The 13,572-nt window shown below is 35.8% G+C and overlaps 1 protein-coding gene across 1 annotated transcript in view; it reads left to right on the top strand.

Moving 5' to 3' along the window:
- CEP192 (centrosomal protein 192) overlaps positions 1–13,303 on the top strand; it is an 82,357-nt gene extending 69,054 nt beyond the window's left edge. Inside the window, exons 46-51 of the mRNA XM_074146800.1 lie at positions 473–568; positions 2,083–2,202; positions 6,050–6,171; positions 7,082–7,205; positions 7,672–7,730; positions 12,810–13,303. Of these exons, the coding sequence (XP_074002901.1) occupies positions 473–568; positions 2,083–2,202; positions 6,050–6,171; positions 7,082–7,205; positions 7,672–7,730; positions 12,810–12,963 (675 nt within the window). The 3' untranslated portion in view covers positions 12,964–13,303. The remainder of the gene's footprint in view (positions 1–472; positions 569–2,082; positions 2,203–6,049; positions 6,172–7,081; positions 7,206–7,671; positions 7,731–12,809) is intronic.
- Positions 13,304–13,572: the final 269 nt, after the last annotated feature.

Raw genomic sequence — 13,572 nt, forward strand, 5'->3', positions numbered from 1 at the left:
GGTCAAGGATATTTGAATTACACTGCTGTTGCCTGTGCAATTACTATAGCTGCTCCATTGAAACTTGTAAATGCTTCTCTGTTTTTTTGATAGTCTGAAATGCTGTGATGGTCACTTTGATTTTATGTTAGAATTGTTATGGCCTGGCATGAAATGATGAAAAATGGATATGTGGCACTCTTAACTGTAGCCCAGAAGACTGAGTATGCTGAGTGTTCTATCCAGTGCACCGCCTCCAAACTAGAAGTCGGTAGTCATGGTGACTCCATAAATGTTGTAGTAGTTTTAGTCTTTATTAGTTGTCTTTTAGGGAGACAATATTATTTGTTTACTTGAAAGCATCTCGATTGGGTGCATTTTCTTCAGTAGGTGTGTGGGGGTGTGTGTTGTGTGGTGGTTGTTTTTGGTTTGTTGTTTTGTTGTTGTTTTTTTAACTTTCCGTTCTGAATATGACTTAAAACTTTATTTGCAGGACGTGGATGAAACTGGCTGTGTTTTCAGAGTTACTTACTCCGCTTTCAGATGTTCCCATGTTTCCGGTACTCTTGCGGCTCATGGAGAGGAGAAGGTAAACTGACATTTATAAATGTTTTAAGCATGTTAGTGTATCTCAATTGTAAAATAGGATCTTACATGAGAAATTCTCTGAAATAACAGCTGAATTTTTGAAGCTGGTCATACTTAATCTGATCATGATAAAAAGTTGGCCTTCCAAAATTGGGTTCTGGGGTGTATCAGGTAGTCAATATCTGCTTACCGCAGCTGGTATAATGTTAGCTGAGTTGATTCTGAGAATTCACGCAATCTATAGTTTGACTTTGACATGGTGGTGTTTTTGTTTTTTGTGGTTGTATTTTTTTTTTAAAGATAAATTATTTTAGAACAGAAAATTGCTTTAAAATATTATGTAAAAACCCACAAGAAAATCAAAAATAATACTAGGTTTTTATGAAACTTGTGTGAGAACTGGTTTCCCTTCCTCAGAAGCAGTCTTGACATACTTATTCAAGAAGATGTCTGTTCCTAAAGTTGATTTCATTTGACTTACAATTTTATCTCCTGGCCAGTAGGGGGTTTCATAACCACAATTATAAAGCACATTCAAGGATGTGCTGATCAGGTTTCTTTTGTCCCTCAGGGCTACTTCAGTTCTGTCTGTGCATCTTCGTGAATACGTATCTTTTAATCATTATGAAATATAATGACATTCCTGAACTACATTATTTCTATGATGATGCAATTTGTAATCTTTTTACAAGACATAAACTGTCCTATTTCATAATATTTAAAACCATTATTTGAATTTAAACAGTTGTCTTTACTTTAGCAATCCTAGTTCAGGCCTATTTGAATAACATTTACGTTATTGGCATGTCAGGCTGTTGGCTGGAGCTGCTAAGGTACAGTGCTATCATGATTTGCTGTTTTTTGCAGTGGGTATGATAATATTTGGCTAATTAGATGTAGTTATAGTGATCTATTCTGATCTGCTGCTCCCCTTTTCTTTCTTCCCTCAATCTCAACTCTGAAAACAATGCAAGTTTACTCTTGAATTAACGTGGTACATCACTATACAGAGACAAGCCTTTGTTATATAGATGACCTTTAAGTATGATCAAATGCATAGTCTGCAAGTTGGTTTAAATTTCAGGTTTTCTAGTAATTGTAGCAGTGTGCTCACAGACTTGGAGCTGGAGGAGTGCAGTTGTTCGCAGCTTAGCTGACAAATGAAGGAAGGGATTTCTGTCTTTCAGCTGTGTGTATTTCCCCTACTGGTCCCGTTTTCCTCCATTTTACTAATAGAAATAATTGTGCAAGCGCCTGCTGACTTCGCTTAAAGTAGATTAGCTGAACTGAAATTTTGTTTGAGATCGCTTGCACAACCTATTTCATCAGCCTCCTTTGCGCACAAGAGAGAAAGTTCTGAGCTCTATTGTTTTCTGAAAGATCACCTGTGTGTGGAATGTATGTTCTGTAGTATGTAAATTTCATGCCAGCTTAACTGTAACTTTGTCTAGGTAAAATTGTGAAGACTAGATTATTCTAAGAAGCTTCTGCGAAACTTTTCTCTTGTTTTGGTAGGTTGCTGTAATCTTTTTACCCAGAGATAAAGGGGATTACTCCCAGTTCTGGGACCTTGAGTGTCACCCAGTTGAAAAACCTACTTGGAAACACAAAATAAGATTTCAACTTTCTGGAGCGGTGAGTATATAAATGCTATAAATGCTTTCCTGAGCACAATTTTTTTACAATATCATAATTTTATTCTACAGTATTCTTTCTCATATGCACTGGTGTTTCCTGAAAAGAAAAAAACCAACCCTACTGGTACTTTTGTTGGACTAAACTATTCTGATTTTCCTATCTTACAAAAATACTTTTTTCCTGTTGCTTATGTGTTAATGCATTCTCTTTTGCCATTTAAGACATAAAAATTTATTTTGCTCAGAGAAAGAGGAGACAAACTTGCCTTCAGTGGGAATTGTTTCTGTAGGTGCAGATTTGTTTGTATCAGACGCTAAGTGGATTGGTTTTATTTTTGTAAATAAATAGCAAAGTAACTGACCTTTGCTATAATATGTAACTCAATGCAATATTGGATTTTTCAAATATCATATTGGAGATATGCATGTGTCTGATGGAATCTGAGTATTTTATCCGAGTAACAACACAGGCGGGGGGTGATTTTTGAGACTTGTACATGGGCAAAGTTGGATTTGAGCTCTCCTTTGCTCTGCTGTTGTTCTTCAGCTCTAACTTTATGATGAGGCTTGCAAGGGAGTTAGAACTTAGGAGTTAGAACTGTTGTTCTGTGCTCTCTCTCCTTACTTTGCTTTTAATCCCTACCTCACCATCCATACAGGCGGAGTCTGTAGGACAGAGAATCTATTACTCTTAGAAAGAATTAATCCTAATGATTACTTAAATGAGCTGAATGTGAAGAGCTTTGTATGTTCAGCATTGTGTGATTGCTGTATAGGCTGTCTCCTCTCCAGAGAGTTTGACTTGATTTTTCTAAGAAGCCCAGGTAAAGATTTGGGATATTCCATTAGAGTACCAAAATAGTTCCAGTAGTAGGAACCTTATTTATGACTCTTGCTGGGGTACCTTACCTTTTATTTTGTAGGGTCTTTGTTCTTCCCAGTAGTTAATTGTGTTGAAAATGGGAATTGTTAAAAAATTATATGTTAAATGACTTCTAATTTTGGGAGAAAGAATGAGACCTGTATAATGCTTGGTTTGGGAGGGTTTTTTATTCACCTTTCATCTAATTCTTTGAACATAATTTTTCTTAAAATGAGGAAAAATTCTGTCATTTATCTGTTTAAAGCTAATTGAAATTGAGAGAAGATAAATTGTTTATCAGAAATCTGGAGTTTTGAAGAATTCTTTTCTTAAAATGTTACTAGTTGTCAAAGTTGTGTAAATCTTTGAGCTGCACAACTTGATATTAATGTTTTTAAACTACCATGTCAGATTTGTTCCTCTTGATTCTTTTCAAAGTTGTTAACAATTAGATCTTTCCAGCATCTCTTTGTGCATATGGGAAAAAAATTTGTAGGAAATACTTGAAATATGTCATGATCATTTTGAAAAAGGGTTGAAATGGAAATACTTTGTTTATCAACTAGGTAAGGAACCATGCATCTGTTTGGAAGAGGGGTCCACACAGAATCTTTACTTAGATTTTTGTAGCTTTTTAATCGGATTCGTTTTTAGTTGAGAAGACAAATCAGTTTTGATCCCTAGGTCATAATAGATTGAGTTTAGACTGTGTTACTACAACTTTGAAAAGGACTAGAATCCTGCTGGGTTTGCTGAGGCGGAGGGCTATGGCTCTGGTTAATGTGACTTTTGATAGAATGAAGTGGGAAGACTGACTGTCATTTGGAGTGACTGAGTGGTATTTATTTATAGCACTGCTTCAAAAGAAATGAAAAATTCGGAAGAGCTCAGGAAAGAACTAAAAGAACAAGGTGAAGTTAGGAAAATCAGTGGCACTTACCACTTTCGTCGTTTCCCGAAAAACCAATTAACTGTGACTTTGATTACGCGCTGCATGCATTTGCAGTCTCCGCCACTGGAAACCATCACGTCTCCAAAACTGATCCCAGAGACAAAGAAAGGAGGGATTCTACCTGTGCTTTGCAGCCCCAACCTCTCACTACCAGCTGTTCAAACACAGTTTTTTCTTTTCCTGAGAAACATTTCTAGGCTGCTATCAGGTATTGTTCTAAGATCATTGAGCTAAGAATGAGCATCATCAGTGTGCACAAAAGTCTTGGACTGGAAATTTGGTCTAATTATTGATTCATTCTGGGTGAAACGGGGAACTAGCAAGAATGTCCCAGGAGGCTGAGGCAGCACCTAAGTTCTGATTGCTCCTTTAGCACGTAGGAAGTTGAGGACTGCATAAAGAATCCCTGCTGTTTGAAGATATTACAAACATTAAGTGCATACATTTTTTAATTTGTTTTATGTACTTTCGCTGTGTAACTATGTATTTTTTTAGTGTATTATTTTGTAGCGAACTGAGCTGAATTTCTTAATACTTAGTTAGCAGCATGTTTTGTGTTAAGAGTCCTGGTTTGTTTATTATCAGCAGCACAGAGTTTTGTCTTCTTTGGGTATCCCAGAAGTGAGAGGAGGAAAAAACTTTTTGAACTCTTTGAGGAGAATAATTCCAACTTTAAAGCTAAACAAATTTCTATGCTCCTGAGGTTGCTTTGGATCTGCAGCATTCAATCATAACCATTTGGACAGTGTTAGCATACTGCTTTCATTTAAAACAGGAAAAGTCAGTGCAGGCTACGGTAAAGCATGCAGTACTTCAAGATGCCCTTATAAAAACATGGGGAACTTCTGATTGTTTTCCATAATGTGCCTTACTCTCATGCAGTAAACTTGCCTTATTGGTAAACTAGAATTTGAATGGTAACACCGAAGCATGACACCCATCATTTTTCACTACACAGAAAATGAAAAACTCTTGAAACAAGTAACATGTACAAATCCTTTCTTGTCTTTGTATTGGATTCTACTGTGGTTCATGGATTATTTGCAACTGAAAAATATTCTTTAAAATTAAGGTTGGGTTTTTTTGGCTGCTGCTATTTCTGACAGACTGATTAGCAGCTCTTTCAATAGAAGAAATGAATGTCTAAAAGACAAGTTTGTCATAGCAGCTCTATTGAAGATGAATCTATTTTTTTAATCTTCTCTGCATAAGGGAATCAACTGCTTGTCTAAAACATCAGCACCGTTTCAAAAATTGAGATAGTGTTGTACTACCATAAGTGTAGGAGGTTCTTTCGGTTCTTTAACTTTGTTCAAGATGCTGTAACCCAGGGGGCTCCAAACAGTATAAGGCTAGATTTGTTAAACAATGGAGAATTTGAATGTGGCTATTTGGCAAAGTATTTCCTTAGGGTGATCTGGTCTCCTTGTATTAGAGTACACTGAATGGGGGTCCTGATGATGCTAAATATTTTGGCTTAATTTCTGAATGTAAAAATTACCATATAATGCATTATCAGACTCTATTTCTCTGGAGAGATCTTTGAGGAAGATCTTTGAGAGATCTGGTGAGATTTTTGAGAAGGATGTATTGTTCATAATACAAAATTATTACAAGCTTTTTTGCTGTTGTGAGAATTCAAACTATAATGATGACTTAGGCCTTCTTTCTGAGCTGTTGTTTAGCTGACTGCTGTTCATGAGACATATGGGCAGAATATCTGCAGAGGAATGGGTTTTTATTTTGGCTTTCAGTAAAACCTTTGTAGCTAGCAGCCTTCTCGACAATTCCACCTGCACCGCTGGTTTGTTGTGAACTGACTTGTGACAAAGTATTCATGAGACACAGAAGCCTGTTGAAGTATTCCTCCTAAATCATTGCTTCTGTCTCAATGATCCAGACTCTACTGTTCCTGAAAAATTATACTTTAAATAAAAAGTCTTGGATTGGGTAAGGGAAATGACTTACATATTTGATCACTTAAATACCTTTGAATGCAAAGTTTAAAGGCTTCTTTATTTTTCCCAATAGGGTACTACAACAGAAGATGAAACTTTAATTGTGAAAGCTTCTGCAAGTACCCTTAAAAAACCTGAGCTTCCAGTTATACCAGAAATGGAGGTTTACTCTGAAGCACGTACAATTAAGGCAGGGTATGTATGGACAAAACTTGAAACGAAAGAGTCTGCAACTGGGTGAAAGGGGGGAAAACCCAACAAACCCAACCCCACCACCAAAACCTTTTTTACTGTAAGGACAGCTATGTGGTGGAACAGCCTGCACAGAGAAGCTGTGCAGTCTCTGTCCTTGAAGGTTTTCGGGATCTGTCTGGACAAAGTCCTGAGCAGCCTTGTCTGACCTTACAGCTGACCCTGACTGGAGCAAGAGGTTGAATTAGAGACCTCCTGAGCCCCTACTGACCCGAATTATTGTATGATTCTACGTTAAGGAGTAAATAGCTGCAAAAACCAGACCTATCAGACCTCTTAATGGCTTTGTATTGTTCAGTCTCTCATGGTTTCTCTTTTCATTTGGGTTTCTAAGTTGCCTGACCATGATTTGCTGCTGTAAATGAACTGGTATCAGCAGCAAAATCTTGTGCATACTTTTTGTATACTCCCCTTTTGGAGACTCCATAGAACTGTAAAGTCACTTCTGAGAAGACCACTGTACTACATATCTTAATCTTGCTGTTCTTCAGTCTTAAGTTGATTTCCAGTTCTTTTACTAGGGGATTATATGAATATGGCAGGGGAGTAAAATGTCCTGGTTAAAAGTGGTGTCTCTGAGAAGTAAAGCACATGGGGAGGGGAAATTAGTATTGTGACAGTGTGTTTAAGTAAATGTATGTGTATTTATGACACAGTGATGCCTTTATTATTCTTTCTGGCTAAAATGTATTGCCTATACAGTTTTAGGTGAGAGAGTTGATGCCTTCAGGATCTTTCAATTTTTTCTGATTAAGTCTCAGAAAATACGCCTGTTATCTTGAAGTATGCAACCAATATATTCAGACCATGCAAATAAGAAATCTTAATATTTAAAATTCCTTTTTCAAATCAGAAAAAATGAGATAACTCGAGGCATATATGCACCAGAAGACCTGTACACTTTTCCTCCAACTAGAGTTGGGGAATTATGCACATTAAAGGTCAACTTGCGGAATAATTCCTTTACAACACACTTGGTAAGTTTGACAGACTTTATTTTAAATACATTTTCATAAGTCCTTCCAACAGTTAACTGCTCTATTTTTACTCTTGGCAGAAGATTGCAATAGCAGAAGTCTTAGTTTGTTGGTTTCAAAAGTCAATATTTGAAGAATTTTGCTCTCCTGTAATTTTTCTCTTTTCTTTTGTGTGACTGAATCGCTAAGTGTATTTGTAATATATTTGCCACTGAAAAAAATATAGATTATAGTTTGCATGGATTTGTTACTATCCTGATTTATTTATTTTATTTTTAACTTCATTAAAATATTGAGATGTGAATTTTTATTAGTATGCACAAATGTGGGCATGCTTTATTTTTTAAACCCTAGGTCTGTGTAAAGCTGTATTTGTAAGTGACCTGATTTATCTAAAGCATGTCAGAAATTGAATATGATAGGCTCAGATACAGTGTGCTTTTAAGCATTTTGTATTAAATTGCAGCTGAAATTTCTAAGTCCCAGAGAGCCTTTCTACATCAAGCACTCGAAATACTCTCTGAGGTAAGTAATTCATATGCTCACATTCTCTCCTAACAAAAAAATTAAACAAGTAATTCAGTAAGATAAGTATCTTCTCTGTCTGTACAGTGCTAAAATGTAGATATAAATATCCAACATTCTGGCTGTCTAGTTAAAGGGTTTTTTGGTTTGGGTGTTTTTTTTTTTTTTTCTTGCTAAGCTGTACTCTGTAATCTTGGTTAGAAGCAGAACGAGCCCACACAGTTATTTCTGCATCTGCCAACTTCTTCCTTGCAAATTGTTTCTAACAGTGCTGCTGCTTTTAATGCTAAGCCTAATGTTTCATTTAACCATTTGGCATGCTGTACACAATCAGGTCATTCCTTCCATTTATACTTTCTGCACAACAGACCAAGCAAATTGCCTTCATCGTGCTTCTAATTTGACAAACCTGCAGAGCTGCATCAAAGATTCTCTGCAAATACAAGGTTTGAGCAGCCAGTGGAATTGCCTGGTCATACCAAGTATTTCAGCATATTACCTGCATAACAGGAACCTTCAAGTTGGTGATAATCCTTCAAAATAAACTCAGTCATCTTTAGAGTTCATTATGATAAGTATTTGACAGTCCTATTAGTCGTCTCTTCAAGAAGCATAGCATGTCACGTGCTCATCTGTAACAGCAGGATTGTCAGGAAAACAGAAATTCGACTATTTCCTAAGTCATACAGCGTACATTCTCAGTGTTTGAACAGGTCCCTGTTTTAAAGACAGGGAAACGAAGTGTATACAGAACAGAAATTAGGAGCAAAACCATAAACGGAACTAGATACTCTGGCTCCTAATCTAGTTTTGTGTCTGTCAATGATACTTAGCGTTTATTCTAAAGACAGGGCTATGGTGGTGTTAGCCGCAGGTATTCAAGGTATTCTTAAGGCTGCTTTTCAGTGCAAAGGGTTATAACTCCACTTCCAGTGGAGGAAATACTGGAGTTCCAGTATTTCTATTTAACTGGGATCTTTTTATTAAATATATCATATCAGATGGCACAGAAGGGTTTTTTATGGAAGCAGGGACCGAGATAAAATCTATCCAAATGAAGATGACTAGCTAGATCTGTCTGAGGCTGTACAGCTGCAGACAAAGGACAGGATGACTTGATTGTCCCTGGAAAAAAAAATAAAAAATTAGCAACTTCACTGGAAGACACTTGGATATTTCAGAAATATTCTTGTAGAATGCTTAAAAGCTATTTGGTATATTTTCTGCGAGAGATGATAAACTCCTTTTGCTTTTACCCAAAGTAGAGTTAACAAGTTTAAAATTCAGTCTACAGTTTCTAAAGGTTATCAACTGAATATACTGCACTTTCTAATAACATTTCACAACCTTTTTTTCTCGTAACTTGGCTGGTTTTTTTCACAGTTGTAAATATTGGCCTTTCCTAGCTTTTTAAAATTTTGTTTACCTGAAGTTGACATAACGCTCTGAAGAAGCTCTCCTATTTAAGAGCATAAAGCACAGAAAAATTACTTGACTTGGATAGATGCTTTTTAAAAAGCGTTAAAAGAACTTCTTTAAATGGTATTTATTTTAGAACAGCATCAAAGAGAGTTTCAAGAAAGCCAGTGTTAACGTTTTCTATCTAAGCTAGCTTAACTGGACATCTTACAAAGTAATGTTCAGAATTAATTGCATAAGAAAACAGTTTGCAGGAATATTAGTCTGTAAATAAAAGTGTAAAAATAGAAAGTACCACCTATGTATATTCTTGGACCAAAAAAGTGTCATGTGGTAAACGTGGTCTGTTGTATGCTCTTCATTTTGAGGGCCAAATTTGAAAGCAATCCTATGTAACCAAGTTTTAAATCTGGATAATGGAATTGCAAGTTCATATTTAGCATCAAGAGTCTGACCTTCAGAAGGTGGTATAGTGGCTTGCAAGTTCTTGTTCAATTGGTTATGTGATCACAAGAACCAATACTGGACACTGCTTGTTCCTTTACCACAGTTTGCTCAGTTGAAAATAGTAATGGGCTTTATCCAAATACAGTATTTTGCAACCAAAAAAAAAAAAAGCAATTTTAATAATCTTCACCAAATATCTTAAAGTGTACATTTTTGGGTTTTTATTTAACCACAGAGATGTCATTTAGTTAATATTATAAGTCCTACAAAGAATAGGTGGGGAAAGAACTCCGGAATTTGCATTCAAAAGAGGAGTTCTATTTGTTGACAGAGTAGATTTTTATTTTATTTTTTTTACTGAAGAGAAAGAGAGAACCTTTAACAAGATAGCAAGTGATACAAACATACAGATGAAACATTAAAAAACACTTGGCTTTTTAAAAACCTTTGGCTAAGTTCTGTTTCTGGAAGGACTACCAGGTTATGTCTATCTGAAAAGTTTGAAACTGAGACATTTCTATTGTATTGCCTTCAGAAGCTAAGTTGATTACAGGGTAGTATATATTTCAGATATTACTAAAAAGTAAAACTGATTTTTGCTTGACTAATTATGTTTGTTTCCAGTAGCCACCATTCTGGGTGTCAGGAGTCACTATTGATTGATGATAGATCTGGTTACTATGGCTTAGATGTAGCTTACTCGTATTGTTCCTTTTAAACTTACCTATTGCTGCTGTTGTGTTTAGAACACTGCAATATTAGTTTGTCTATGAAGTAGGCTTCAGACATACCCGACTTCTGAGAAATACCACTTAAAACTGATGCAACAACTTGTAAAGGCCATATAGTATTCATAGACTAATTGAATTGCAGGCATAGCAAAAAGTTTGAAGAAAAGTAAAACTTTTTATTAAGAGTTAATTGTAGGGGAATTCTGCTTGTCCCAACACTATTCATAGAATGGTTTGGATTGGAAGGGACCTTAAAAATCATCTAGTTCCAGCCCCGATGCCATGGGCATGGAGGCTTTCCACTAGACCAGGTTGCTTGACTGGTGGTCATCTTGACCAGTTGCTGGCTACTGTACTTGAGAAAAATCCTCCAGGGTGCTTCATTTCCAATAACATTTATGCTATGTAATAACCCAAAGAGCTGTTGTAGCTGGAGTCTGAACTTTGTTAGTTGAAGAAGTTGAAAATAGCGTCTTTCCCTTTGGCTTAGGAAGCATGACAATTCCAGTGTGTTAAGCCTTGTCTTGATTGTGAGAAATCGATTGAATGCTACAAAACAAACTCTAAATAATGTCTAATTCTGCTTTTAGAAAAGAATGGTAATGTGTATAGCACCAGCCAAACGGACACATGAATTCAGAGGTCATGTGGAATTGAATATAGCTGTCATATGCTGCGAAACTGTGCTCTGCCTCAGTATCACTGGGGTCATATAGTACATATTCTGGCAATTAATATTTGACAGCCAGATGTGGCCATCTCTTTAAAAGAGCATTGCGTAACTTATTGCGAAGTTTTTGATACTGTAAGATTGAGTTTTGTTATATTGTTCTTTTTGAGTAAGTGTTAGGATATGTGAGGAAGCATACCTATGTTATTTTAGAGATGATCATGTACACTTTTACATCCCTTCTGACCTTTCTGCTGAATTCACTTTTATTTTCATAAATTATCAGGAGGCCTGGATGTATGCAGCTTCAGACGCTATTCTTATTAAAATTTGTGTTTTTTAATATAATGTATCTGTTACAGATTAAATGGTCATACTGATGTTCTCCATTTATAAAATGGATTTTTAAAAATGAAGCTGAGTAAATATCTTCATCCTATATATTATAGATGGATAAAGACACAGAGTGTGCCAGGCTTGTTATATAACACTTAGCAATCAAGTGTGAAAAATGAAACCCTTATCTGGCTGTACTCCTTTGCTGTATTGTTGATTGTAGTTCTGTACTACATAATTAGTGCTTTGTTTTTGTATTAACCCAATTTAAAAAATACAGTAGCATACCAGTCTTTATCCTGAAAGTGCGTATTCTTAAGTTACTTGATTGACCAGGATCTGTTTAAAGAACAATAAAAAAAATAATTAAAAAAACCCCCAAAAACCAAAGCCATTTGCTGGTGTAACTATTTTAGCACTAAGGATAATACTGAATGAATGAGGCTGGGATCAGGCTTACATGTAGGGCCAATATTATGATTTCTAAATGTAGGAGAAGGGTAAAAGAACAGACAGATTATGAGAGGTTGGATTAGTGTAGAAGAAAGGAATGTGGAAAGGTGGGAACAAAATAAGGAAAAGTTGGGGAAAATAAGCACATGCCAGAGGACGTTGGATAATACTAAATACTGTTAAGGGGAGAAAACTGAAGCTACAATAAAAGAATACAAAGCTGTCTCTTCTTTCTTTGTCTTATCAAGTGATGCAGGTTTTTGGTTGGTTTGGTTTTTGTTTGGTTTTTTTTTAATTTTTCCTTATTCCAATATGTGCCTTTTACTGTCACCTGTCTATTAGTGATGGATGTTTCCATTGGATGCCATGGAATCCAGTAGGCTGCCACTCAGCATTTCCAGCTTGTTGCTTGTACAGTGCTTATTTTTTATATCATTTGCTCTAGGCTTTTGGCAATTAAGACAGCCACCCATTACATTTGGTGCATTTTTATGCAATCTGAATAGAAGAGGAATTATATAACCTAAAAAGGTGTTTTGTAAAATCTTTAAAACTGTTTGAGGAGGGGTATATCGACTTGCAATGATTCAGCAAAATATTTCTTAACATAGAGGCAATTAGAAGTAATTGAAATTATTTTATTAGCTTCAGATTGGTGGAATTTCCAAAAGAATTGGGAATTTTAGTGTACCTGTCACGTGACTTCTGAAGGGAAGAAATGTGGTAACTTTGCTGTAAATATAGTTTATGCACTGTCAGTGCAAAGAGGCAGACCAAACTTAGCTAGGTAAACTAGCAGCAATGAAGTATTACAGTACTCCGTATAATCAGTAGGAAAGAATTACCTTTACAAAGTCCCTCAAAAGAATAATAGATAATCAAATTTATAAAAATAAACTTGATGATCCAGTGCACATTCAATATACTGCTTTGGTGAAAATCAAAACTAGACAAGAATTTCTCTATCTGGTAGGATTCACTTGTTTATTAACAATGAATATGCACATAATTGCCTTTTTACAGATCCCATCATTACATCAATGTGCCGGTCCAGTTCAAGCCAAAGACAGAAGGAACATTTGAAGACGTCTTTGTTGTGATGACCAAATATGGCTCAGTTAATATTCGGCTATGTGGTACAGCTATTGAAAAAAAAAATGTCAGAACAGTTTTATAGCTGTTTGTAATAATTTGTAACAGTTTCTGCCATTTAAAATATTCAAAGATTTGCTACTACATATTGTACTAACATCCTACTTGTTTTGCCCTGTGATGCTGCTTTGATGGAGAGTCTCCTGTAAGACAAATTATGGTGCTTGTTTTACAAATCTGTTTTCCTAGTAAAAACACTGAGAAATAACATTGTATGTTTTAAAGTTATCATGTTCTAATTTACGCTTCTGCACTTTTTTGAAAAGGGAGGTTTTCTATTTTTGCATTTATTAGGAGTAGCTAGATACTGATATATTTTAAGTATTGTAAATACAGAAATAAAGTCTATGTGTTAACAGTTGATTCTACATGATTTCTCTCTTTGGTTAGAGGATTCCTTGCTGTAGGTAAGGGATCAAGCTGACTGCTCTTAGGCAATGCTAGTTTTCTGGGGGGCTTTGGGGAGCAGGGGGAGGGATCGCAGTACAGAAACTGACCTGTTAGTATCTTGTCTCCATCTGGTAAAGCCGGGACCGGATTGTTGATCTGACAATCAGTCCCTAACTTTTTACACAGGTCAGCGGCAGGCGTAAGCGTTGTTTTAAACTCTAAAAATGTGAAAACAGCATAGATT

This window comes from Numenius arquata, chromosome 4 (genome assembly GCF_964106895.1).
Source record: "Numenius arquata chromosome 4, bNumArq3.hap1.1, whole genome shotgun sequence".
NCBI classification, from domain to species: domain Eukaryota; kingdom Metazoa; phylum Chordata; class Aves; order Charadriiformes; family Scolopacidae; genus Numenius; species Numenius arquata.